The 26,935-nt window shown below is 53.2% G+C and overlaps 6 protein-coding genes across 6 annotated transcripts; all 6 read left to right on the top strand.

Annotated features, from left to right (window-relative positions):
* Positions 1–1,705: 1,705 nt before the first annotated feature.
* Positions 1,706–4,094, top strand: PODANS_1_23970 (uncharacterized protein; the record flags this gene model as incomplete). Its single annotated transcript, XM_001906690.1, has 2 exons — positions 1,706–1,994; positions 2,053–4,094. The coding sequence occupies 2 exons, from the start codon at positions 1,706–1,708 to the stop codon at positions 4,092–4,094; spliced, it is 2,331 nt and encodes a 776-aa protein (XP_001906725.1).
* A 1,034-nt stretch (positions 4,095–5,128) lies between these two features.
* PODANS_1_23960 (uncharacterized protein) lies at positions 5,129–7,277 on the top strand (the record flags this gene model as incomplete). Its single annotated transcript, XM_001906689.1, has 2 exons — positions 5,129–7,170; positions 7,232–7,277. 2 exons carry the CDS (start codon positions 5,129–5,131, stop codon positions 7,275–7,277), a joined length of 2,088 nt encoding a protein of 695 aa, XP_001906724.1.
* Positions 7,278–10,599: 3,322 nt separating this feature from the next.
* Positions 10,600–11,966, top strand: PODANS_1_23950 (uncharacterized protein; the record flags this gene model as incomplete). Its single annotated transcript, XM_001906688.1, has 6 exons — positions 10,600–10,723; positions 10,802–11,144; positions 11,202–11,330; positions 11,382–11,511; positions 11,568–11,806; positions 11,867–11,966. The coding sequence occupies 6 exons, from the start codon at positions 10,600–10,602 to the stop codon at positions 11,964–11,966; spliced, it is 1,065 nt and encodes a 354-aa protein (XP_001906723.1).
* Positions 11,967–14,474: 2,508 nt separating this feature from the next.
* On the top strand, positions 14,475–17,474 carry PODANS_1_23940 (uncharacterized protein; the record flags this gene model as incomplete). Its single annotated transcript, XM_001906687.1, has 4 exons — positions 14,475–14,631; positions 14,852–15,172; positions 15,232–16,924; positions 16,982–17,474. The coding sequence occupies 4 exons, from the start codon at positions 14,475–14,477 to the stop codon at positions 17,472–17,474; spliced, it is 2,664 nt and encodes an 887-aa protein (XP_001906722.1).
* Positions 17,475–21,055: 3,581 nt separating this feature from the next.
* Positions 21,056–22,520, top strand: PODANS_1_23930 (uncharacterized protein; the record flags this gene model as incomplete). The annotated part of the gene is made up of 7 exons (XM_001906686.1): positions 21,056–21,111; positions 21,168–21,215; positions 21,293–21,466; positions 21,521–21,977; positions 22,059–22,137; positions 22,192–22,375; positions 22,445–22,520. 7 exons carry the CDS (start codon positions 21,056–21,058, stop codon positions 22,518–22,520), a joined length of 1,074 nt encoding a protein of 357 aa, XP_001906721.1.
* Positions 22,521–24,404: 1,884 nt separating this feature from the next.
* Positions 24,405–26,881, top strand: PODANS_1_23920 (uncharacterized protein; the record flags this gene model as incomplete). The annotated part of the gene is made up of 3 exons (XM_001906685.1): positions 24,405–25,107; positions 25,187–25,329; positions 25,385–26,881. Coding segments are annotated over 3 exons (2,343 nt in total), but the record flags the coding sequence as incomplete, so codon positions are not given.
* Positions 26,882–26,935: the final 54 nt, after the last annotated feature.

Below are 26,935 nucleotides of genomic sequence, written 5' to 3'. Positions count from 1 at the left end.
GCGCATATGTATACGCACCATCCCACAGGAAGGGAACAATATAAATACATCGCATCAAACTCAGAGGTTCAAGTGCAAAATCGGTCAGATGAAAGGGTGACAAACGGGACATTGTTGGGCGATGGTGAGGAAAACAAAAAGAACTTTTCAGACCTTTTCACAAGTGATATGAAAGGCACAATGCAGGGCTCCGTCCGGGTGAAATGGCGATGTTCCAACCATGGTCACCCACCCAACCTTATTCACCACTTGGCAGGGACTCCCATTCTTTGTCCAAGGAATTCCAGAGCACACCTGGCTTCTCACTCGTCGGTGTTCTCAAAAGCTGAAAAGAATGGAGCCATTCCGGAATGCCTTCTTGATATCGTCCCGCCGTCATTTCGCTCCGGATCCAGCAGCTTCAGCACTCGCTTGCTAAGTCGCTTCCAGTTGTCTGGGAAAGTCTTTAGATTCCACTTGCTGACTGCAGCAAACTGCAAGCTCCGGATACAAACCCCTCCATCCGTGCTTTCTTCGCACCATCTTCGCGTTTTTTTCTTCTTCTTCATCCTCCTGTGTCTTGCATCCCCCCCTTCTCCATTTCTTCTGCCACCTCAGCTGATACATACATCGACCCTCCTGAATACGGCTGCCTCGACCTTGCGATACTCCTGTCCTCTTCAGCCACGCCCGTGCTCGCTCATGCTCGTCGCCGCCCAATCCGACCCCCCACTTGGTTCTGAACGGCGCAGGGCAAGTCCAAGACATCAAGAGATCGGCATTGGACGCTCCTAAACGACACAGGGCCCGGCTGACACCCGAACGTGCTCTCAATGGCCGCCGCATCATCAGACCCATCTCAGCCAGACGCAAATTAATGACAAGATCTGTATGCTTTTTCACAGTCGAGCGATCCCAGGCACCGCCATCTCGCGATTAAACGCTTCTGCATGAGAATCACCGGCCCGGCAGCAGAGAGTGTCATCGCCATCCGCATTGCAACCCCCCATCATCCACTCGTCATCCATTGACTGGCAAACAGCCCCAAGAGTTTTTGGGGGCTACGACTCAAGCAGAAGCGCTAGGTCCCAGGCTGCAGCATCCTTGTCCGCCCAGAAACACCCTGGTCCGTGATCTCGCGCCTGGAGCACCTCCCAGTCCATGAATCATTGTTAGGACAGTACTTCTATAGTAGGTCAAGCCTCTCCAGCTGCTTTCTTCCTGAGCATCACACAATTGTCAGTGTTCGCTTGGATGGGATCTCCATATTCATGAGGACTGAAGAACATACATGGCAGTCGGATTGTTCCCAAAGCCTCTAGCATATCTTCCCTTCTATGGACGGGAGCATGCCTATGTCCTTGCCTTGCATCATACAATCTTCAAGCCAGGTTCCGCGCTAACGGCCGTCCAAGCCCTGGTTGCACATTCAGGGCCGTCAACTCCTGTGCAGTGCGTCCCTTGTGGTGGTTGCTTTTTCCAAGCTGCGCGCTCGGTTGGCGTGATCATCGCCCACGTCACTTGTCCACAGCAGTCGGGCTGCCGGGACTGGCCCGGAATTGTTTGGTTCGGCACTGGTCGGATCTGGTTGGGTTTTCCAGGTTCTTGCCTGGGTCAAATTGAAAACTCCCACCATCGTCCGTTCGCGAGTCTCCCCCTCCCTCCCCTATTCAGACGAGCTTGGTGAAAGGCCTGGTCGGCGTCAAGCTCGCCACAGTCCACCACCATGCAGCGTGTTTCGTCCTTTTTCCCCTCGTGGGAGCGGCCGAGGCAAGCCAGTATCAGCAGCACCAGGACGACGGCATCGACAGCGGTGACGGATGCCCCGGCTTCAACACCGGGGGCTCTTGGGAAAGTTTTTGGATGGGCCGGAAAGATCGCCGTCCCTGCCCATCGTCTCAGCACATCGTCGGCAGCGAGCAAGACACCTACCCGTTTCGATCGCGAGACATACTGGCCGACAACGCTCGACAAGGAATGTGACAAGGCTGCTAGAATACTAAAGTCGTTCTGCTGTGGGTCTACGCCGCATTCCAGATGGATGGTTATTCATTTAAGCTGACGGGAAACTAGTCGATGGGTTTCAATTTCCAGAAGCGCAACCAATACGAACCGTATCACCACCTACCGATCCCCCATCGCAGTCTGCACAGATATACACTACCAAAAAGATCCCGCCTCGAATAATACAGAATGCCGTTGGTATCGCCATCTTCTCCTGCATGCGATCCGGCCTCTGGATGTCGGGCTCCGGTGGCGCTGGTCTCATCACCGCTCGGAAAGCTGATGGAACATGGTCACCTCCATCTGGAATAATACTCCACACAGCCGAGCTCGGCTTTGTGATCGGTGTCGACATATACGACTGCGTTCTGGTCATCAACAGCGTCCAGACCCTGGAGCTCTTCACCCGCCCGAGACTGATGCTGGGCGACGACGTCAGCCTCGCTGTGGGGCCGTTAACTGCCATGGAGGGCCCGGAACCGGAAATCAAGTGGAAGGAAATTGGTGATACTGTGTTGACGTATGTGAAGGCTAGGGGAAAGCATCAAGCAGTGGCACTTGACGGATCCTTGGTCACAGAACGGACGAACGAAAACGAAAGATTTTACAGCGCCAATGTTTCGGTTTTAGACATCCTTGCTGGCAACATCCCCAAGACTATCCCGGAAATGCGTCCTTTATTTGAGGTCATCAAGGCTGCCGAGGGTCGAACTGATTTTGACAAGCCCCTTTTTGAGTGGCTAGCACAGCAACCGGCTCCCGGAGATGCGGTCATCGAGATTCCCAGAATGCCCCCGACGACACCTTCGACCCTCTCCTTCGGCATTCCCGACGCCAACGACCCGGACCCTTTTGGCGTTATAGGCCTTGAAATGGCCGGTATCGAGATCCGCGAAGCTGGCTCCAAGTTGAGACCGACGAGCACACAGTTCGAATACCACCCCAGTCCGACAAGCCCTGTCTTTGCTCGGTTCAGCCGCCAGAGCATGGAGACGTTCGTTTCTAGGAGCAACCGAGGCAGCTGCATGTCGTCGAGGACACAGGCCACCGCCGTGACGGATGCCTACACTCAGACGGACGTGACGAGCCAGGCTGAAACCAGCTTTAGCCGCGCAAATAGCGATGACGGGAAAGACGCGATGTCCGACAAGCTGCCTACTGTTGTTGAACCTGAGGAAGTTGACTACACAAAAGTTGACACAAGCTTCATTGAAAGACTCCGGAAACGCTCCTCGGAGGTACCCCCAGCACAGATTGCAGAGTTCAAAGAGATGGAAGTAATTCAGGAGGTCAAGGAGGAGAAGCTCGTAGAGCAGGCGAGGGAAACGCAGGTTGTGGCTGAGAAGGAGACTCAAACAATTTCTAGGGATGCCAATGCCCCTGCAACTTCGACCGGATCTCTCCCAGAGGCGGATGACGAGCGCGACGAAGATGCCGACGACGAAGATGACGAAGAGGATGAGGAGGAGCCTATCATCTGTGAGGTCGCTACCGCCGCTGCGCAGCCTACACGTTCGTCGATTCGCACTTCGCAAGTCACCCAGGTTATCCAAGCCAAAGGCGCCAATGTAGTAACCATCGCAAAACGAGTTCCGCCTCCTCTTCCCGCCAGGAGTCCGGCTCGTGTGTCTCGCGGTAGCAAAACTGAGTACGGTGACGTGTCGTCACTTCGAAGCCCCGTTCGCAACTCATTTCTCTCGATCTCGTCCCGCGCCGAGGATGTTGATACTGCTGGCGATGTTTCTATCGACGAAGCCATCTCAACCAGCGGTCAGGAGCAAAACTCGATCAAAGTCGACTCACGCCCCAACAGCCCTCGCCACCAAAAGAACTCGTCATCGGTCAGCACTGCCATTGCAGTCCAGACCAACTTGGAACAGAGAAAGAGTCATGAAAGCGACCAGGTCCCACCGGTACCGCAGAACATTGAACTGCCCTCGTCGGCGGAAGAGGAGAGTGAAAGAGAACCGCGGACCCCCCTTACGGAAAATGAGTTTCTCAGCGCCACTGAACATCCTCAGGAAGAGACCAAGGCGGCGAATGGCGCGAAAGCCCTAAGAATAATCTCGCCTTCTGGTAGCACAGAAGGAAGCTCGGTCGCTCTTTCTTGAGCGGATGGCGGTACGGCGCTTGATGGCGTTTGTTAGTGTGAAAGGGGACATACGTGGGTGGTCATGTTTGTATGTCATAGGACATGCACCTTTCTTCTGTTTAGCCGGCAGGCCTAAGCCGAGGCCGAGACTTGGGGGGAAATGTGCGGAATAGGTAGGGTTGGTGGTTTTTCTTTGCAACGGCTGATACCTTCATGACTGGGCGTTTTACAGGACTTGGGTGGAACTGGGATGGATTTGGGCGAATTCAACGCATCGATCTTGGGCGTTTGGTGGAGAGGGTCATGGTTCACTGCCAGCGGGAGCTTGACGAGTGGACTGGGAGACTGGGCGATTTTGACATACCTTGGAATCTCTGTATTTAGTAATGTTTATGGGGGTGGCCTAACTACGGCTTTGGCACTTACGGCTCAGATGGGTCAGTATAGGCATGATGAATGATACTCTCAGGCATCAGAGCTGGGACCAAGCTGTTTCAATATATTATACAAATCAGACTACGGCACCCAGTTGCTGTTCAAGACTGCCGAATGTAGCGTGTGCTTAACCACCACCGATTCAGGGGTTGTACTGCTGGCGGCATGTGACTTACATAATCGCCCCACCCAAAATTTCAAGAGCTCTCTTGCACAGGACGACGCGCTCCGAGTCGTGCCTCTCTGTCAGTCTGTGTCCCGCAGCCGCGCCTTCTCCCACCATTTGAAGCTCAGCTCCAGCAACACAAATTGCAACACAGCGCGAAGCTTTGATTTTTGGCGCATTGAAATATCTGCGACGTCTCGACCAGGCAGGCGATTTGAATATTGTTTGTGACGCACCGCCAATTCTAGTTCTCGCCAATTCGATACCCACCACCCGAGTTGGATGTTTGCATTCTGTTGACCGGCAGCCTTAGCTCCTTGGTTTACACTCCCCCATTGAGAACGCAAGCCCACGCCGCGGTCGAGAGGAACCCATCTGCTGGCCAAGAAAGGGAACAAGATACAAAGCTACAGTTCAGATCTAATTAAGAGGAGGGGGGGTAACAACATACAATGTCTGGCTCAACTGGCAAATGGCGCGAGGAACAGGTCCTCATCATCTGCCCCGGCTCCCAGACAACACTGGCTCAGATGGGATGCAACGAGCTCACACCACCACAGCACCGGTTTCCGACTCGCATGTTTCCTGACCCAGGAGTGGAGGGCCAGTTTAGGCCCTTCCACACGTACAAGCGACCCAAGACCACGGCCGGTGTCAAGGGAGAAGGCGAGGACGATTTTGACTGGGTGGAGGATGTTGATTCACTGGAAGGGGCCATCTATCCGATTCAGGCAGGCCACATTGTGCACATGGAGGCGTTTTTGGCGTTTCTCGAACACGTTCACCAAGCCTTGACGACGACATACCACAACACACCAATCATGCTGATGGCGAGTCCGCAGTGGACAAAGGCGGACTGCGAGGTGATTTCGCGCTACGTGTTTGAGAAGACAAAGACCCCCGCGCTGTGTCTGCTTCACAGCGGATTGGCGACACAGTACGGTCTCAAATGGCCAAACATGACAGTGGTGGATGTGGGGTTCGAAAAGGTGGACGTTACATGTGTATATGAAGGGAGGGTAGTTGGACACAATGATGTTGGGCCGGGGAATGTCAGGGACAGCGAGAAGGCTGACGAGGAGAGGAAAAGGGGAATCAGCGGCGGAGAGTTCTTTACCAAGAGGCTGATGGAGCTGCTGAAGGAGCAGGGGTTTGATCATGAGATGGCGGAGCAACTGAAGAAGAGCCCGGTCTGTGAGGTCTTGCCTTATGCCGCCGAGTCCAAGGAGCTTATGGAGCTGCCGACAGAGGGGGGATCCGCGACTGGCAGCAACGGAACAGCGACATCATCGGCTGCGCCGACAGAAGGACCGAAGATTGTCACCACTGTGGTGGGCGCTGATGATGACCTGGGTATCGATGGCGATGAGAAGGTGGTTAATGAGGAAGGCGTGCTTGATGTGGCCAGTCTGGTCGTCAGCGGTCAAACCCGTGAGTTTTTGGCGAAACAGGAAAAGCTCAAGGCGGAGAAGGCAAAGGCTGGCAGAAAGGGCAAGGGGCAGGAGACCGATGCCGCTGCTGCGGCCAAGGCCAGACTGCCGAATTCGAAGCGAACCAAGACCATATTTCACTACGAAGAATTGGTGACTGAGGATGTCCCTATTGCGCCCCCTGCAGCACCGGCTCCCTCAGCCTCCGCTCCAGCAGAGAACGGGGTGTCCAAGGACGTCGAGATGGCCGATTCTGGTGCTGCCCCTGCAGCGTCGACTGACGATGCAGGAACGACACCCGATGAACCTGCCGCGAAGACAGGAGGAGAGCAAGCGCAACCTGCTGCTGATACTGCGGCGCCTCCAGCAGCAGCTCAACCCCCTGCTGCTGCTCCAGCTACAGAGCGCATCTCCCGCCGGGTCCGTCGTGATATCGAGGTGGGCCTAGAGCGCTTCCTGTTTGCGGACCGCAAGGAAATCGATCGGATTGTCACCACCATCTACCACACCGTACAGGGCATCGATGAAATGTACATGCGCCCTAGTTGCTGGGAAAATCTGGTCTTTGTCGGCAACGGAGCGCGCATCCGTGGCCTAAAGGACAATATCATGCAAACCCTTCAAGCCCGCCACCTGATCTCCCCTTCCTCTGCCACCATGTTCACCTCGGAGCTGCCATCAAACATCGGCACCCCTTCCGGAACTGGTTCGCAGACACCCACTGGTTCATTCACTGGCCAGTTGCCCACAAGCAGCAGCGTCAACCCGTTGCTTCAAGCCGCCACCACCGCCGCCAGCCTCGGCGTCCCCGGCGGCCTTCAAGGCCAGATTGTGGGCGCAGACGGTCAGCTACAGACAAGCCATCATTTCCACAGCCAGACACCCACTAACATCAAGCTGGCTACGCTGCCGACTTATCTGGCGGAATGGACCAAGAACGGTTTCGAGGAAGCCATGTTTCTGGGTGCGCAGGTAGCAGCGCGCCTGGCCTTTTGCATTCACAACTTGGACCCAGCCGGACTAGAGGCACAAAGGAGTATGAGCTTCAGCAGGGTGGACTATAAGTAAGTCTTTCTTTCTGCCCCATTGAGTTTGACGCACAATTCCGCTAACAAAATGAAACAGTGAGTTGGGGCCAAAGGGCATCAGGTCGCACTCGATGCTTATCTAGCTGCCTGCTGCGGTTTCTCATGCAGGAGCCTCTTTTTCCTATTGTCCACGGAAAACGGTGTTAGGTTCTTTAGTTTTGCGGAGTGAACAGCGGGGTTTTCTTCGGGGCTTCTGGGAAGGGCGTTGGCAGCGGGTGGACAGTTGGGGTATCTAAGTTTGTGAGGGCTAAATTGTTTATCCAATGTTGAACATGTTACAGCGAGCCGCTCTTCTTCTAGGCTTTTCTGAGGGTCAAGTGTGCTATGGGATGTCTTGAATAATCCGTACCGATCATGCTTGCGATCTATCAAGTACGTCACTCATCCTACGCTGGAGGTTACTTGCAGTTTCCTGTTGGCTACCTTCCTCATGGACGGTGGATGCGAATAGAATATCCCATTTCTCTAAGTTGCTACAGCTCTTCAAACCACAGCTGAAGCCCCTTTTCTGCCCCCTTTTCTGCGTCAACCACCCACCAACTATCATCAACCAACCTTATGCATGTATAACTGCGTCAATTATGCAGTCGCAGAAGGAAAAAGCAACCCTATGAGACAGTGCCCTCTGGCTCCTGGCTCTTTTACCACAGAATTTGATTGGTGTATTTCCTAGATCGAGGCGTGCAGGTTTGCGGCAAGGGCTTACAGCGCATCGGGGGATTTGCTACCGATTGGACTGCTGACTTCGCTGCCTCTTCCAGTGCACTCCCGGCGCGAGCGGACGGATGCAGGAGACGCGGCGTTTAGATCACTCAAAAGTCCAGCGGTGAACGGCAGATGATGGATGAAAGGCAGAAAATGGCCTGTTTCAGCTGGGCTCCCAAGCACTGCGCCGTAGGGTTTTCTTTTTCTGCCCTATACGTTGTCCAAAAACATATTCGCGATCGCAAGCTTGGCTGGCAAGGTTGCATTGTGGTTCTCGGCATCGGTGTCTGCATCTGGCAGCTCGGAAAATGCAAAAGAGGGAGGAGTGTGAAGCCACTGTAACAGAGTGTCAACTTGTCTCTGTCAATGCATGTAGACGCCAAGGTGAGAAGCTAGCGCGATGGCAGCCGAGTCGGTCGCGAGCCAATGCGAGGCACAGCTCTTCCCGCATCACAAGTTGCAAGAAACGGTTTTCCAATCGTCTTCACCCCTGCATCTTTGTCCTGCTTTGGAAATCTTGTCGTCCGTGAGCTTCCGAGAAATGGATTTTCCGGGGCACGGGAAGGCGGCAGAGAAAAGGAAAGACACGTGGGAGTTGGGATCTTGAGGTTCATACCTGGTTTGGTTGTGGAGTGAGACGTCGAAACGGGGGCTGAACACAATAGGGGGTTCTGAGACACCATGTGAAAAAAGAACTCCCTGATCTCCACAACACTTCACCGCACGATGGCCGATCCGGGGAGCGGATAGTCTCAGAGGCGGATTCGCGATAAAAGGGTGAGGAGGCGTTGAGAGAGTGGTGTGGTGGTTCCTGACTAGTAAGTGTAGGTCGTAGTTGGTGGCGCCGGGGCGAGAGGTCCGTGGCTGATATCCGTGGCTGATATCCAGTGGTGAGATGCTGGCAAGGGGGACCACGTGGTTGAACCCTGATCAGCTCAGATCTTTCTTCTCAAACTCCTTTGTTGCTTGTCGTCATTGTTGCCATTCCATACCCAGCAACAGAGGACAAACGCATTCATCCCGTCGACGAAAAGGTCAAATAATGCAGAGAGCCGGTGAAGAAGGTTAGCAGGCAATCTAATCTATGACCCCTGCGCGTTTGGAAATCAAAAGTGTCTGAGAACGGCAAATGGAAGGAGCGGACTGTGAGGGATGTTGAAATGGGTTTAATACAGCGCCTTGGCGGTGCACTAACCAGCACTTGCATCCATCGTCCCCATCCAGCTATTTCTGGACGGGTACCCGTTGACAGCTTCATTGCGGTGGAGCGTGTGTTGGGCCGGTCCAACACACACCCGGTGGAAGTACAATGGCCTCTCAACACGTCCAACAAGGCTTGGAACTCACGACGCTGTACCTGGATGGATGGGCACGTCGAGCTGGAGCTCCCATGCTGGATCTCGCACCCACTTGTCACGGCATCCATTTCGTGATTCTGTGGGGCCAGATCTGCGTTACCAGCAAGACCCGTTCCCATCACCAGCCTGGTGGGCCACGGAGCACGGCCGGCAAGGCTCTCCTGTGGTGAAGAGACGGTGGCCAATGCGGCCCCTGGAACACCAAGACTCGATACCTTCTCTTTGCAGTGCGGTGTGTCGCATCTCGAGGTATCTCATGTTTGGCCTGTCAGAAGAGCCCGGGACCCCATGTTTTCCCCCCAGGCGCTGTCTAATTGCCCTGGGGAGCTGCCGCCTGGGCTACAGTGCCGTAAAATGCGCCAGCGTGGTGAAGCGAAAGAGGGCGAGCAAAAACTCCAGTTCCACCACCTCAAGGCTCCCCGGTCTGTGCTCCGTGCTCCCGTCCAGGTCCTCTGCCAGCTTCCACTTCCGTTTCCAGGTGCTTGCATTTCCAGTTTTCCTTCTGTCATCACCATCTCAGGTGGTTTCGACAAAATAACGAGGATATCAGGCATTGTATCGCCCTTTGCTATTTCAATCCATCTCGGCCTGTCCCCACCGACACCAGTCACGCTTGAGTAGTGCGTGATAAGGACAGGAGCAAGTGCAAGTGACGGCTTATTAGTCCCGTTCTCCCGCAACGCAACGGTCAACGGTTTGACAGCGCTCCGACTGAAAGCGAAACCAAAACAACACAACCAAGGGAAGGAGCGACACAATAGTTCACGGTCGGTCGACTGGTCCTCCCAAACAACACCAATTCGCCTTTTATCGCCAGCCTGACCTTGTTGCCGAATCAGACCCTCGACTTGCTTGAGCTTCGAGGCTCCATTGAGGCCCCATACAAAAGCTGGGGAGGGGGTCCGAGGCGGGTCTTTGTGTTGTTGCATCGCTACCTCTTCGACTCTCTCAATCGGGATCCAAGGCCACCTCTCTCCGCCCGGCCAAGGCAGTTCTACGACCTGCACAAGGCAACCTCGAACCCAACAGAGACGGCTTCTCTCTGCACGGCATTTCGGCATTCCGAACCCTCACCCTCACCGACCAACACTATCAATCCATCCATCACCCAGCACCTCGCAGCCATCGCAAACAGCCACGACCGCCCGCGCCTATGGGTTTCTAGGGAAAATCCAAGGACAAGCGAGCGCCCACGTCGCCAGCGGCAGCAACCCGCCGTCGCGCCTTCTCAGCTGCTGCCGCCGCCGACACTGCCGCGGCCAGCCTCTCTACTGCCAGCCGATTGTCGCCCGCGACCTTATCCAGCACTCGCAACGACCGTCCCCGGAGGTTCATGGTCACAATGGGGTCGTGCATGAGCACGAGCGGGGAGGAATCGGAACAGCGGAAGAGGAGCAACAAGATTGACAGAGATCTGGAGGAAGATTCAAAACGGCTGCGCCGAGAATGCAAGATTCTACTGCTTGGTACGTCAATTGTCTGCTTCGCCGCGCGAGCCGCCAAGTCGCGACTTTCCATTTGCTAACCACTTGTTACACACGCAGGCTCTGGTGAGAGCGGCAAGTCAACTATTGTGAAGCAGATGAAAATCATCCACCTGAAAGGTTATTCGCATGAGGAGCTCAAGAATTACAGACCCACCGTGTTCAAAAACCTGCTGGAATGCGCCAAATCGGTCGCCAGCGCCATGCGCCAGTTCGACATCGAGCCAGTACTGGACGAGAACAAGCGACATCTCGACTTTTTGATTGATTACTCCCTCGATACCAACCCACAGACCATTGACGCAAAGGTCAGCGTGGCGATCCAGTCATTATGGAACGACCCGGCCAAGGAGCAACTCATGGAAAGGCAAACAGAGTTTTACTTGATGGACTCTGCGGAATAGTGAGTTTCTTGTGTTTGAACCGAGGGGCACGGACTGGTATCTAACTTCACCGGCAGCTTTTTTGACGAGGCTGCAAGAATCGCACACAAGGAGTACATCCCCAATGAGATGGATGTGCTTCGGGCGAGAACGAAGACCACAGGTATCTACGAGACGAGATTCAAGATGGGCCAACTCAGTATTCAGTGAGTTTTCATGCTGCCAATCTTGCCTGGAACAACACTGACAGTTCACAGCATGTTTGACGTGGGTGGTCAACGCAGCGAACGCAAGAAGTGGATCCACTGTTTTGAGAACGTCACTTCCATCATCTTTTGTGTGGCCTTGAGCGAGTACGATCAGGTCTTGCTAGAAGAAAGCAGTCAGGTACGCGATTCGTGGCCCATCAAGTTATGTCTCCGTGATGCTAATTGGATCTCTAGAACCGTATGATGGAGTCACTACTACTTTTCGACTCGGTAGTCAACTCACGGTGGTTTATGCGCACGAGTATCATCTTGTTCTTGAATAAGGTTGATATCTTCAAGCAGAAACTGGGCCGATCTCCACTCAGCAACTATTTCCCCGATTACTCGGGAGGCAACGACGTCAACAAGGCAGCCAAGTATCTGCTCTGGAGATTCAACCAAGTGAACAGGGCGCATCTAAATCTCTACCCTCAGTAAGTTGTTCTCTGTCCCGCCGTCGTTTTGCTTTTGTTATGATGCTAACGATCGATCAGCTTGACACAAGCGACAGATACTAGCAACATCCGTCTGGTTTTTGCTGCGGTTAAGGAGACGATCCTGAACAACGCGCTGAAGGATTCTGGTATTCTATAGATGCCCCCTCATGCATCCTCCAGAGTTGGAGGCGTACTCCCCGCACGATCGGGCGTATTTCAGGACTGCTGTGCCTGGCAGCTGTTGATCCCGAAAGCATCACCCTCCCATCCTACCAAGGAACACAGGCACGATTCGATCCGAGGAAAGTCAGCAAATAGCGACACTCGAATCTCTCCTTATTGATTGATAATGTACAGATCCCTCTATCGGGGAATCTAGCTGCAGGAATATTGTAATTCACCAAAAACCTCTCACCCGATATCCTGGACACCGAACCCACTTCACAACACACGACATAGCTTCAGCCTGGGCTTTCCTCTGCATATGACACGGCGTACAAGGCCATGGGTGAAACGACGACTTTTATTTTTGAGCAACGTTCTGTCTTTTATTTTGATTTTACGATTCCGGAGCAGGAGCGAGGGATGGACAGGCGGAAAAGGCAAAAAAGGATGGAGCTTCAGGAGGAGAAAACAGGTCCCTGAAGACATGTCAGTGAAAAGCGAGGGATGATGGGCGTCTGAGACGACCCGTGCCCTTTCCAACTACACCTTATTAGTCTTGTCCTCCTATCTATCCATACCAACTAAATAGATGATCTTAGATCCCGAAGTCCCTTTCGAGCTGTCTGCAACGAGCTGGGGTGAAGAATTAAAATTTCATGTATACGATACTTTCAGAGGGCGCCAAACCACATATTTTTGGTCAGAGTGTCCGGTGCTTTTGGGTCGTATTGGGAATGGCTCTGCGGGATATTGTTTCGCTCTAACAATAACAGTCCAAGGTCACAAGGCATGGCAAGCCCCTTGTTGATGTTCCCGAGCCGCAATGTTTGTTTTGATGTACTCAAAGACATGGGCACCTTGCCTGGTGTTTGGGTCTCCCGAGCCCGTCCCGTGCCGTGTGGTTGAAACACGTTTTGCCCACCCTTTCTTTGTATGAAAATGTTCCTTTCGTGCTTTTTATCACAAGTCTTCTGACAGCTCTCGAAGAAATAGGTCAAAGAGTCCCAGTCAAATTGGCTGGCATTGTTTCTGCCATATTACGAGCATACTTCCAGATCAGTGAGAGTGGTGTTCATGTTCGGCAGAAGGTGTCTACCTAATAGCCACCCTATCAACCCAATTATGAGATCTCCTCATGACTTGGGATGTTAGCCTTGAACGACGTTGTATTCAAGTCTGTCATCTCGACTAATAAGACATTAATGATGCAACACGTCAAGCAGGGCAGTCTGGGTGGGCTCGGAGTGGAGTAGAGTTGGGCTGAAGACTGCAGGCTCGGTGTGTTGGTGATGCTTGGCGCCGGTTCAGTTGGTTGATGAAGCACATGCCTAACATGATGATGGCCTTACGATCTCGATCTGCTTTATCAAGCCGTGGGAATGCCAGGATAACCCAATGCTACCGCCCTTAGATATAAGAATGATGATGCAGAGTTTCAGGCATAATGTGGGGGATTCTCCAAGCCCAATCAATCATCACAGCAGCTGTGTCCCAGCCCCACGCCGCAACAAACCAGTGGCATTTCCACTTGCGAGTTGATGACAATCCGCCAGGTGGAAAGAGATATGGCTCTCGGCTCTTCCAGATCACCTACCCCGCGTTACGCATCCGAACGACGTCTCGGCCTGGTCGGAGCAGCACAATGACATCGCAACTCGTGTCAACGGCCATGCAGAATGTCGACTGAAAGGGAGACAGGCACGACCCAAGGTCGTGACTTGGCCGAGTTGCAGGAGATGCGGAGGACCAATGCACCAGGAAAGCCAATCAAGTCGCAGACAAGCACCTTGAAGAAAGGGCCAGAAAGCTCCCCATATTGAAAAGCTGCAGGAAGGAGGAGGTGGTCAGTGGTGGTGGTCAGTGGTGGTGGAGGTGGTGGGTGGTGCATGGGCAGGGGATGCAGTTCTGTCCACAAGGACCTCTCTCCTCAGTCGGGTGCCATCCACAACAGGACAGCATGGATCCGGGAATGCGAACGGCGCTGTGCAGGAAGGCAGGAGCAGGATTCCTGGAGCTTTTGCTGCTAAGTTTGGCTCACACGGTTGGTGACCGACCGGGCGTAAAAGTTATATGGAAGGCTCTTCCCACCAGCTCCTCGTCGTCTCATTCTCTTCTCTTCCATCTCTTCTCCGTCTTACAACTATTCTTGTGTGGGGTTCTTGTCCTGCACTCCCCGCCGCTCCTCTCTCATCGTTATACATAACCATCACCACCTCATCTACCCGCCCCATTGCCTAGACCGCCAATAGCTTCGCTGCTAGACAGTGGCACCCAGACACGCCAGAGCAGCCAGCTACCCCACCACGCCCAATTCAAGCCTGAGCTGATCTTATCGACTTGCCCTCTACTACGTAAGCGTGCCTGACCTGCCTTGGCTCTTTTGCCGCCTGTAGTCTCCTTTTCCTCTCTTTTAAACTTCGAACCCCTCCTCTGAAGGGAACAAACTTGAAGGTGTCTGACATTTTCTTCTAGTCCGGCAACTTGGAAGCCTCTTCTCACCATGGCGTCCGAATCCCTCCCCACCAGACAGCGTCGCCCCTCCATGGGAGCCCCGATTGTGGACATCCAGGGCTCTGTCGGCCCAGCGGGCATCTCTCGGCCCAAGCACAAACGCACCTTTACCGGCTTCGGTGCCGGAGAGATCAAGAGTGTGGAAGGTATGTTGAGTCTATTTCCAGCCAATTGTCTCATGGAGAGGGAAGGGGCTGCTCATGTCTCGGGAGCTTTGGTGACAGCTCTCATGGTCGGGCGATGAGCGCAAGCAGCTCCCCCACCTGTTTGATTGCCCCTCACGGATTCCCAAGGGCTTGTGTGAGACAGGCGGGGTGCCAAGAACCTGCAGGTGCATGTGCTAACAAACGTCTCCTTGGCATCTAGCTTCCATCCCTGAGCCGCAACGTGAGGCCTGGCTGAAGCATCAGGTCAGCGGTTTCAAGGACAAAGATGGCTTCGAGTCCGAGGTCGTCCGTCATGTCGAGACGACGCTCGCTCGTAGCATGTTCAACTGCGACGAATCTGCAGCTTATTCGGCATGCAGTCTCGCCTTCCGCGATCGCCTTATCCTTGAGTGGAACCGCACCCAGCAGCGCCAGACGTTCGTTGACAGCAAGAGACTTTACTACCTGAGCTTGGAGTTCCTGATGGGAAGGGCTCTCGACAACGCTATGCTCAATATCGGACAAAAGGATACGGCCAAGGGTGAGTGGGCTCTGAATGGGTGTGGCATTTGAGCACGATGCTGATCAGCAACTGTTTAGCTGGCCTCGCCGACCTTGGTTTCCGCATCGAGGATGTGATTGAACAAGAACACGACGCTGCTCTCGGCAATGGTGGTTTGGGCCGCCTTGCCGCTTGCTTCCTGGACAGTCTTGCCAGTCTCAACTACCCAGCTTGGGGTTACGGCTTGCGATATCGCTATGGTATCTTCAAACAGGAGATCATTGATGGGTACCAGGTGGAAGTTCCTGATTATTGGTTGGACTTCAATCCTTGGGAGTTCCCTAGACACGATGTTACTGTTGATATCCAGTTCTTTGGCCACGTTCGCAAGTCGACTGATGAGAACGGGAGGACCGTTGCCCACTGGGAGGGCGGTGAGATCGTCAAGGCAGTCGCCTACGATGTGCCCATCCCTGGTTACGCGACCCCTTCTACGAACAACTTGAGGTTGTGGTCCAGCACAGCAGCCAGTGGCGAGTTTGACTTCCAGAAGTTCAACAACGGTGACTACGAAAGCTCTGTGGCCGATCAGCAACGCGCCGAGACAATCTCGGCGGTGCTTTACCCCAACGACAACCTTGAGCGCGGAAAGGAGCTGCGTCTGAAGCAGCAATACTTCTGGGTTGCCGCCTCGCTGTACGACATTGTCCGTCGTTTCAAGAAGTCCAAGCGCCCCTGGAAAGAGTTCCCCGAGCAGGTTGCCATCCAGCTCAATGACACCCACCCAACCCTCGCGGTTGTCGAGCTCCAGCGCATTCTGCTGGATCTGGAGGGTCTCGAGTGGGATGAGGCTTGGAACATCGTCACTAACACTTTCGGCTACACCAACCACACTGTGCTCCCTGAAGCCCTCGAGAAGTGGTCTGTTCCCCTGATTCAACATCTTCTTCCCCGTCACCTGCAGATCATCTACGACATCAACCTCTACTTCCTCCAGAGTGTCGAGCGCCGATTCCCCGAGGAGCGCGATCTTTTGGGCCGCGTTTCCATCATTGAGGAGTCGCAGCCCAAGATGGTTCGCATGGCTCATCTCGCTATTGTGGGTTCTCACAAGGTCAATGGTGTTGCTGAGCTGCACTCGGATCTCATCAAGACCACCATCTTCAAGGACTTCGTGACCATCTTCGGCCCCGACAAGTTCACCAACGTCACAAACGGTATCACGCCTCGCAGATGGCTTCATCAGGCCAATCCCCGTCTGTCCGAATTGATTTCGAGCAAGACTGGTGGCAAGGACTTTTTGACGGACCTCAATGAGCTCAACAAGATCGAGCTGTACGTCAAGGATAAGGCTTTCCGCAAGGCATGGGCCGACATCAAGCTTGCCAACAAGGAGCGTCTTGCCAAGCATATCAAGGCGAGCGCGGGCGTCACCGTCGACCCAACCGCCCTATTTGATGTGCAAGTCAAGCGTATTCATGAGTACAAGCGCCAGCAGCTCAACATCTTTGGTGTTATCCATCGTTACCTCACACTCAAGGCTATGTCACCCGAGGAGCGCAAGAAGCAGCAGCCAAGAGTGTCCATTTTTGGCGGCAAGGCTGCTCCGGGATACTGGATGGCCAAGCAGATTATCCATTTGATTAACAGTGTGGGTAAGGTGGTCAATAACGATGAGGACATTGGCGACCTGCTCAAGGTGGTTTTCCTCGAGGACTACAACGTGAGCAAGGCCGAGATCATCATTCCTGCCTCGGACATCAGCGAGCACATCTCGACTGCCGGTACTGAGTAAGTGATGCCTTTCCTGATTGCCGCAGCACGGAATTTAACCACCAATCTCTATAGGGCCTCTGGCACAAGTAACATGAAGTTTGTACTCAACGGTGGTCTCATCATCGGTACCTGCGACGGTGCCAACATCGAGATCACGCGCGAGATCGGGGAGAACAACATCTTTTTGTTCGGCAACCTTGCTGAAGATGTTGAGGATCTCCGCCACGCACACACGTACGGCACGCATGAGATCGACCCCGATCTCAACCGGGTATTCCAGGAAATCGAGAAGGGTACCTTCGGCAGCACACAAGATTTTGCCGCTCTGATCTCGGCTGTCCGGGACCACGGCGACTACTATCTTGTTTCTGACGACTTCCACTCATACATTGAAACGCAAGCGTTGGTGGACGATGCGTACCGGAATCAGGAGGAGTGGATTACCAAGTGCATCACATCGGTAGCGAGAATGGGCTTCTTCAGCTCGGATCGCTGTATCAATGAGTATGCCGAGGGCATCTGGAACATCGAGCCTCTCCGTGTGGAGAAGGAGGAAGGAGCGTAGGTCGTCCTCCCCGGACTCAAAAAGGCAGAGGCAGGCCAAAAGAGGAAACAGCATGGTGAGAAACACCTCTATCAGAAGCTGCCATTCATTGGGCGTGGTAGCAAGTAGAATGCGGGCACGAACAAGAGCGGTTGGGTCGTCAAGATCTTGATGGCAGCAATCCTAGTACGTCGGTGGTATGGATTATGGCCTGGAATGATGAGATGACAGACCTTTGAATCATATTTTCTGCCCCATGAGTTTGCCGTTCTTTCATCTGATTGCGGTCTTCTGTTCTAGGACTCATGGCCATTTGGGCTGCTGTTGAGTCCCACAGTGTAGCTGCTGATATGCCAGCCCAACGTGATGACCCAAGTGGGCATGGAGGTTGTTTGTGTGCAGTATGAAAATAATTGGGAATCCACAACAACTGCAAGTGCCCAACCATGCCAATTGCATTACATACCGAGTCAGCCAACTCCAGCTGATGCGATTTATCCGTGGGCAGCTGAATGGAACTCTTAACATAATGATGACGAGAATTATCACTCATATATTTTTGCAACCATTATTATGATGAATACGCCCCAAACCCATGTCAACCTACTGAAAAGAGGCGAGCTGACTTTGACCTGCAGACTCGGCATCGCATCCAAAATGAAAAAGAGGAACTCAGCTCGCGTTAGGTGTGTCCTCGCTGCATCTTCGTGGGTTAACCAAATGTCATGACGGCTGAAGGGTCCCCTTCTTTTCTTTTCCAGGGTTCTACGTGTCACCCTGTCCGTACCCGCCAAGCGACCAGGGTCCGGGCTGGGCAATAGAGATTTCGACGTCATTGTGCATGAGATAGCGTAGTCTCGAGCTTGTCCCTGCCCCGCTTGCGGCTGCGAATTGCGTTTTTCCCCGCCCAGCCCCAAGCCGTTGGACATCCCATTGTTATCCAACATGCAGGGTCATTTGATGCCGCGGGTTGTTAGAGTTGTTGGGAGACGGACTGTCCTGGCAGTAGGCCGCTAGCTATCATGACGTTTCAGAAGACTGCGCATGGTTAGGCTACCCAAGTACACACACCAACAGCCCAAAGATGATGGCGAGGGACATCTCTATCACAAAGGAGCCTCGGGCAGAACAGCAGGTGGAAGGTAGCTCGGGTGCGTGCGGATATACGTCCCGTGGGAATGGTACGAGGGAGAAGCTTATTTTGAAAAGATGAACTGATCAGTCTCTCTGGCGCCTGCTAAAGCCTCTCGGGAGATATTGCCATGCTTCTGCTTTGCGGTTCCCCTGATGATCATGAGGCATTCTTGGACAACTTGGGGTCTAGATTGTCGAGGGCCGGGAAGCTTCACAGGGGGTGGAAAATGCACATCACATCACAGTATGGGGAAGAATGTACCAATGTACTCCGTATTTCGATGGTGTATGGGAATGGCGCACGGGCAATTGTCAGGACCCTGAGAATCCCTAGAAGTGACGATGCGGAGGTATGGCTGGGAGAGAGAGAGAAAATGACGATGCATTTGCATGGTGTAGTAGTAGTGTGGTTGATACCAAGTGTTTGGCTGTGTTCCCTGTGCCTGAAATGACAGGGTCTTCTCCAGCATATGTCACTGGACATAGGCATGGGATGCAATTGGGTTTGTTACAGAGAGCACGCACGATGGAACTTGGTACAAGCCGGCCTTCTCCGGAGCGAAATGTCCGTCACAGTTGGGTTTGGGGGATGTGTGGTTCGGGCAGTTTGCAGCGGCGGTTGTGAAAACGGACCCCGTGATGGGTTTCAAGAAACATGAGAAGACGGACTGCTCAGACCGCCAGATGTCTGCTTCGACGAGCATCGATCGCACGCCAAATTGTTCGATGCCGGGACGAGAACCGGGGACTGTGGAAATCGCAGGATTGGCTGAACAGACATGACCCCACAGCCTCTGCGACAAGGGCTGCAACAACCCCACCACGCACCTACGTCATAGTCTTGGCTTCCCCTCCTCGCTGCTGTCTGTTCACCCAACTGTTGTTTTCGATGCCTCGATCACTTTGGGATGGCGCTGCCGGATTGGCGAAACCGTTGAGGCCCATGGGCATACCAATCGACAGTGTGGGTACAGCACACCCTACAAATCCTCACTTTTCGTGCAGAGCAGGTCGAAGCTGGGTATTGCAAGGCATTTGCGCCCAAGGAGCAGTTACTACAAGTGAGGGGCTGATGGAGCTCAGCTCTTTGTAGGGCAGGCAAGGATCACGCTGCCAGGTTCATTGCGGCGCCTGTGGAACAGATAGACACCTTCCATGCAAATCCCAGTCAGGTCGAACGCTGAAAAGATGGGTAAGGTAGTTAGTTGATTACACTGCAAAACATACACTGCTTAGCAGCCAATGCGCCCTAGTGGCCCTACTACTCAGGGACCTCTGGAAGTGATGTGATGAATAGCTGGCGCTCCAATCTGGATGGGTTAGACGGGAAAGTGGGCGTGCCAAAGCATGGAATTTGAGAAGATTCAGATCCATATCCTGTTCTCCCCGTCGCAAGGCCCCGCGTGTCACATCCCGGCCCCATCCATCCACGTCCCTCCGCTGCCATCCCACCTTGCAACCACACCAAGGGTGCCAGCCTGTCTTGTCCTGAATACATGACCATCTACCCCTCCCCCCTCCCCCTGACACCAGAATAATAACTATCGACCATCCTGGACCTATTCTCTCTCTCTCTCCTCTCTCCTTTGCACACGAACTTCCGCCTCCACGATCGATCCCAACATTTTGATTTGACTGTGTCGTCGTCGTCTGTCAGGGCGATTATTTGCCTCCTCCCCTTCGTGCAAAAAGACATTTCGCTATTCAGGGCTCGAGACCCCAAATCCGTACGAACAGTCGGAAACTGTCGAGCATCAGGTTGCCAAGCAGGACATTCGTCAGTAATAGTGGTTTTTTGAGCAGCGCATTTCATTCGCTCCATCGACAGAATTTCCGGTTTATTGCCCCCATCCTGAACCAAAACGATCGCAGCGTGCCACACCCAGACCACGCGAATACAAGACTACCAGTTGCCGCGTAACAGCAGAAGCGACCCGGCCTGTCTCGATCAAGAGCTCCGTCAGCTCTCTTTTCTGTTGGAAGTTTCATCATTTTTGCTGGAGACTGCAGGTACGCGCACTGAACCCGCCCACTGAAACCTACCACCAAAGACCCGCCTATTTTTCCTGGGCCTCTTTCCAGCGCAATTCCCTGAAATCCCTCCGGGCGCAGCTAAATTTGTCCTCTGCATTCAAGATACCCAATCCCCGCACCTGACGAAACCGTCAACAGCACAGTGTTCTGCTCGCCCCCCGCCTCACCTACCTAGCGAGCAACCCCGCTGTTCTCTCTTCCTTGGACGACTTCGACGCACTCGCATTCTTGTCCACAACCGCTTTTGCCCGTCCAAATAGACGCCGATCGCTTCCCGAACATTCTTCGCTTGCCGGTCGTCTAGAATCTCGCGCAGCGCCCACGATTGTCCACCTCCGGCATCTATCTTCCCCGCCACATTTCCTGCATTGTTGCCGCCACCGCACGCTCGACTCGACTCGACAAACTCGACAACGCAATACAACCCGCCCACCATGGCTGAATTCGTTCGTGCTCAGATTTTTGGGACCACCTTCGAGATTACCTCGAGGTTCGTATGGCTGTGTTCAAAGGATGTTCAAGAAGTGTGCTCTGACGCGGGATTAGGTACTCGGATCTCCAACCTGTTGGAATGGGTGCTTTTGGACTTGTTTGGTACGAATAGCTACTCCCGGCCGATAATAGTTTGTGCTGTTGTCAGCGAGTTGTACTGATGAGGAATGTGCGCATAGCTCCGCCAAAGACCAGCTCACCAGCGCCAATGTCGCCATCAAGAAGATCATGAAGCCCTTCAGCACTCCCGTACTTGCCAAGAGAACATACCGAGAGCTCAAGCTGCTGAAGCACTTGAAGCACGAAAATGTTATCTCCCTCAGTGACATCTTCATCTCTCCACTGGAAGATATGTAAGTGTAACAACGGGAGCAGCATTATTGGGCTTGGAACTGATTTGCTATCAGCTACTTCGTCACCGAATTGCTCGGCACCGATCTCCATCGCCTCCTCACCTCTAGACCTCTTGAAAAGCAGTTCATCCAGTACTTTTTGTACCAGATCATGCGCGGACTGAAATACGTGCACTCGGCCGGCGTTGTCCATCGCGATTTGAAGCCAAGCAACATTCTGGTCAACGAAAACTGCGATTTGAAGATTTGCGACTTCGGTCTGGCTCGCATTCAAGACCCCCAGATGACGGGTTACGTTTCGACGAGATATTACCGCGCACCCGAGATTATGCTCACGTGGCAAAAGTATGATGTTGAGGTGGATATTTGGAGTGCCGGTTGCATCTTCGCTGAGATGCTTGAGGGCAAGCCCCTTTTCCCTGGAAAGGACCATGTCAACCAGTTCTCCATCATTACTGAACTCTTGGGCACGCCCCCCGATGATGTTATCAACACCATCGCCAGCGAGAACGTACGTGGACCTTATTGCATGCAGCCATACGGGCAGCTGATCTTGAACAAAATGGCCTTAAATGCTGACTGGAGCTATTAGACCCTGAGATTTGTCAAGTCCCTTCCCAAGCGCGAACGACAACCGCTGAAGAACAAATTCAAGAACGCCGATCCTGCTGGTATGTGTTCCCCCCCGCGTTGATCGTTCACGCAGGGATACTAACTTGAACTAGCCATCGATCTTTTGGAGCACATGCTCGTGTTCGATCCCAAGAAGCGGATAACGGCCACCGAGGCGTTGTCGCACGAATACCTGGCACCATATCACGATCCTACCGATGAGCCAGTTGCCGAGGAGAAGTTCGACTGGAGCTTCAACGACGCTGATTTGCCAGTTGACACATGGAAGATAATGATGTGAGCTATTCCAATGTCTCAGGTTGGGGATTGGGGACCTGGTTAACTGACGCTATTCGTTAACAACAGGTACTCGGAAATTCTGGACTATCACAACGTCGAGGCCGGCAGTGTTTCCATGGAGGGTCAATTCGCGGGTCAATGAGCTCGGAATCGGGATCCGGCAGGGTGGGTAATACACAGAAGGAGCATCCAGGTGCCGATATGGGTGGTCCTGTGTGATGGTTGCTACCAACTCGACAGCCATGTCTCGTGGGTTATTTTCAGTGACCTTTTCTTTTCTCGGCGTTTTCACTGAGGAGTCTGTCTCGAGTTGTGACCTGCATGTCTAAAGCAACAAAATGGGCGAGTTTTAATGGGCATGGCATAGCGGCTGCTGGAGAATTCACTTTCGAAAGAAGGTTCAACAGGAAGAACCCGGGAGACCAGTACACGAAAGGAGGGATGGTTCATATCTTTATCTCATTGTTCTTGCTGGATATGGTATAAGGCGCGTGTCTAGATGGATGGGGGTTGTGGGGTTCACATGAGAGGAGCCGAACTTAGCAGATTTTAACGATGATGACCATGATTTCGACTTTGTTGCAACAGCGCAAGTCTGTAACCCATGCCACAGCAGGGATCGTGGGCAAAGAGGCAGTCTTGATCAGTCAGGCAGTCAGTCAGGTAACCTGATTCTACGGGGAAATGAAGATATAGTTCCATTCAAGTTACGTGTGTGTGTGTGTGTGTGTGTGTGTGTGTCTTGTGCCTATGACTAAGGTATATATTATACAATTATGAAACTTCCCAACCTCAGCGGCCGGTCCTCCGCAACATATGGGCCCGATCAAGCGGTGACTTGGATCTCTGGTTACCATAGACCAAGAACTGTAGATGTTGTGATCGATCTGTTTGCTCCCTGTCATGCAATGCAGGACACGTCGGCATCGACGGCTTCCACACCCACATGCTGGCTGGGGAATGTTTTGCTGAGGCCTATACGATTGGTAAAGGACTGCGGGATCAGCTTTGCATATCCAATGCGGGTCAATGTTTGGTATCCAATTTTGGGACTTGATATCGTGCCAGGTGTAACTGCTGGCCAGCGGCTGCATTTATGGGTTATTCGAGATTTCCAGTTTCAATTGACTGTCTCCAGCCTCTGCGTCTTCATGAACAGTAGTCAGTGTTTCACCACTGACCCTACACATGGTGTACTGGCAGCCTAATCCGACCAGGGCAGATCCCGAGACCCGAGAAGAAGCCCCCTTACATTACACTGCCAGATACTTTTTTCCATTGCCCACGTCGCTTGGTAGCCGGCGGCGCCTGCGTCTCAATGGTTGCTGTGATGTTGACCGCCTTGTCAACCAGGGCAGCACGGTTCACAGACGGCAAGCCATAGCGAGGGAGCCAGGTTGAAGGACTGTGAATGAAATTACTGGTCATCAAGAAAGTCAAAGCTTATGGTCTGATCTCTACATTTCATTTTTACTTCACCTGATTCCCTTCATCCCAATTCATCCACATGGACATCGACTCGCAGGTCTTGGCACGTCGATTCGCATTTGCAGATCCCCATTTTCCAGAGCGCTAAGCCTAAAGGATCACGCTAATCAATAACCGCCCTGCCTGCCGCGGGGAGATTTGATGCGCTGGCAGCGGAGCGGCACTTCAACCTCAACCGCAGCACAGCACGTCACTTTCCTTACAGCTAACAAACCGGGCGAAAATAGTCCACCGATACACGACGACGACGACGGCCCGGGCGAGCACGAGTATCTGATACGCACGCAACACTGTATTTACTACCAGCACAGCCTTGGTGATATTGCATTTTCAGAAATCAGCATAACTGGACAAGGGGTGGAAAGCTCGAAGCCTTGCCCAAGCTGCACCAGCCAATTGCCCCGCCATTCACACTTCTCGGGTCATCCCATACCGTCTTTTTGTCTCTTTCTCTCCTGACCTCGAGCGCAGCTGTCAAGTATCAATTCATGGCAACACCGATTTAATAGCTTTCGGGCAAAGCGTCAACAGCTTTTAGCAACAGCGTCATACCGTAATAATGTCGTCCTCTGTCCCTCCCACACCCACCACAGCTGCGAGCGCTAGACCGCATTTCACACCCTTAGTCTGCATAGTCGATTTCCACCATGCTCGCGGCCCCGAAGTCGAAAAATGGTTCGGCGCAGAGCCAGAAGGGTTCGACCCGGCGGTGGAATATGATTGGGGGTTGCTGCCTTTCATGGCCCTCAGCGACGGCGCGCATGCTCTGACCGAGGATTTCTCCTACTTTACGTTGTTGAAACCTGCGGAAGATGGGGGGGCGGGTACCTCGCTGTTTGGGATTTCATGCACTCGCCAGATGGACGCTTCTCTGTTGCTCAACAGACCGGCCGAGGTGACGAGATCGACGGTGCAAAAAGCCGTGGTCGTGATTGCAGACAGCCCACAGTACTTTGGCATGCTTAGGGAGAGGCTGAGCGTGGTCACCAAGGCGTGGTTTACGCAGCGGGAGTTTACAGATGTGGAGATTCTGAAAAGGTTCCAGGAGAGCTTGGCTGATGAGAAGGAAAGGGGGATGATGAACGAGGATGAGGACAGAGACCAATATCTTGGACTGAGTCTGAGGGAGCTTGTCAGGGAGTTTAAATGGCAGACATTAGTGCTGTTGAAATGCTGTTTGTTGCAGCCAAAGGTGTGTATTCTCGGTTTTCAACACTTGGGGATCGTTGCGCTGACAGTGGGCTGGTTAGATGCTGTTCTTTGGAACAAGATGTGAGAGGCTTTGCCTAACTCAGTTTTCACTGGTATCATTGATCCCAGGATTGCTGCGCAACCTGCAGGACTCTGCGGGACCAGAGTTGAACAACTACGAGCAGAATCTCCAGCAGCCAACAAGCCTGAGGACTAGCGACCGGAATTCCCTGCTGGCATATATGGGGCTGCCTCTGCAGATTTTCCCAAAGGTATGTCAATGAGAATCCTGGCGCAAATACGATTCATGACTTACACAGAGTACAGGGCAGTTTGTTTGGACCATACACCCCCTTGCAACAGCTCGACATTCTGGCAGACTTTGGAACGAAATCGTACATAGTGGGCAGTACGAATTCATTACTTTTACAGCAGAAAGATCGGTATAGCGACATTCTCATTAACCTCGACGAGGGCACCATCAACATCACGTCCACTTCGTTGAAGGCGGCTCTTCAGCTCTCCACCCCAGACCGCCGCTGGATTGACTTTATAACCCAAAACGTCAATGATACCTGGGACGAGGCAAACCCCGGCCGTCCGAAAACTATGGGTTATGTTGGCAGCGAGGAATTCATCCGCGTCCAGTTCGAGGAGTACTTACTTTCTTTGATATCGTCTGTCAAGTATCACAACCACCTCGCAAAGCATGCCAACAACCCCCGGATGTTACTCCCTTATATTGAAGGCGATCCTTCCACCGACTTCGGCTCTGATTTCGTCGAAGCGTGGTCAAAGACGGAGAACTACCGAATTTGGAATTCGCACACTGATTCACATCTGTTTGATATTGTCGAACCAAAACATCCCTGCGCTGGAGGCTTGACCATCGAAGACGTTCAGAGGAGGATAACGCAGCAGGTACAAGATATGCATTGGGATGAGAAACTCGCGCAGGGGAAGGAGGCCCTAGGACGGAACTTGGCGGCTGGAAAGGAGAAGGCCAGCAACATCTTTAATAAATTGTATGCGGACATGGAGGCAATGAGGGAAGCCCAGCGAAAGAAGGCCGAGGAAGCCAGAATTGAGCAAGAGAAGGCAGCTTCTCAGCAGCAAGCCGAAAACAGAGGGGATTCTCCTGACTCGACAGCTTCCAAAACAACACAGAGCTCACAGGCTGCTGCGCAATCAGTAGGCAGCAAAGCGGGCGCGTTTGTCAACAGCTGGGCTACTTGGGCAGGGGAGAAGAGGCGGAAGGCTTGGGGCGGCGGCAGTTCAACACCTCCTACTCCCACCACTGCCAGTCCTCCCGAGAGTAGCAACGGCGGCGGAGGCGGCTGGACCTCGGGCTGGGTGAAGAACAAGAACAGGCAATCACAGATGAGCACAAGGAGTGCGACCTCTGTCGACGGTATGCTTGAGAAGGAGACCAAGACTGAAGCGAGAAACCCCACGCATAGTCGACTACCGGAGGAGAAGCAGCCGCTGGCTGCGGCCGGGAATAGAGGTTCGGTGGCCGGCTCGTCTATCAGCGGGGAGAGCTTGTTTGACTCACCTGTCGCAACCCGACAATCCAGACCGCTATCGCAGGAGAGCGTAATTCTGGAAGATCAGGAACCAGGAGGGATCGATGGTGTTGTGTCATCGTCAGTCTCCGAGGAGAAGAAGTCAGGACCTATGAACGGAAATGGACCACTAGTGGTCAAGGTTGCCAAAGACGAGGGTAGTGATGATGAGGGGATCCAGGAAGCTCAGAAAACACCGCTTCCGTCGAGGGTGGCGGCGGACGAGGCAGCCAAGGCCCAATCTGCCTGGGAAAGATGAAACAGAAGAGATGAAGGGAAATGAATTGGAAAGGAAGGAGTATCATAGAGTTCT

The sequence above is a fragment of the Podospora anserina genome, chromosome 1 (genome assembly GCF_000226545.1).
Source record: "Podospora anserina S mat+ genomic DNA chromosome 1, supercontig 6".
In the NCBI taxonomy this organism is placed as follows: domain Eukaryota; kingdom Fungi; phylum Ascomycota; class Sordariomycetes; order Sordariales; family Podosporaceae; genus Podospora; species Podospora anserina.
The sequence above is the reverse complement of the archived record's forward strand: the minus strand, read 5'-3'. Positions and strand labels throughout refer to the sequence as shown.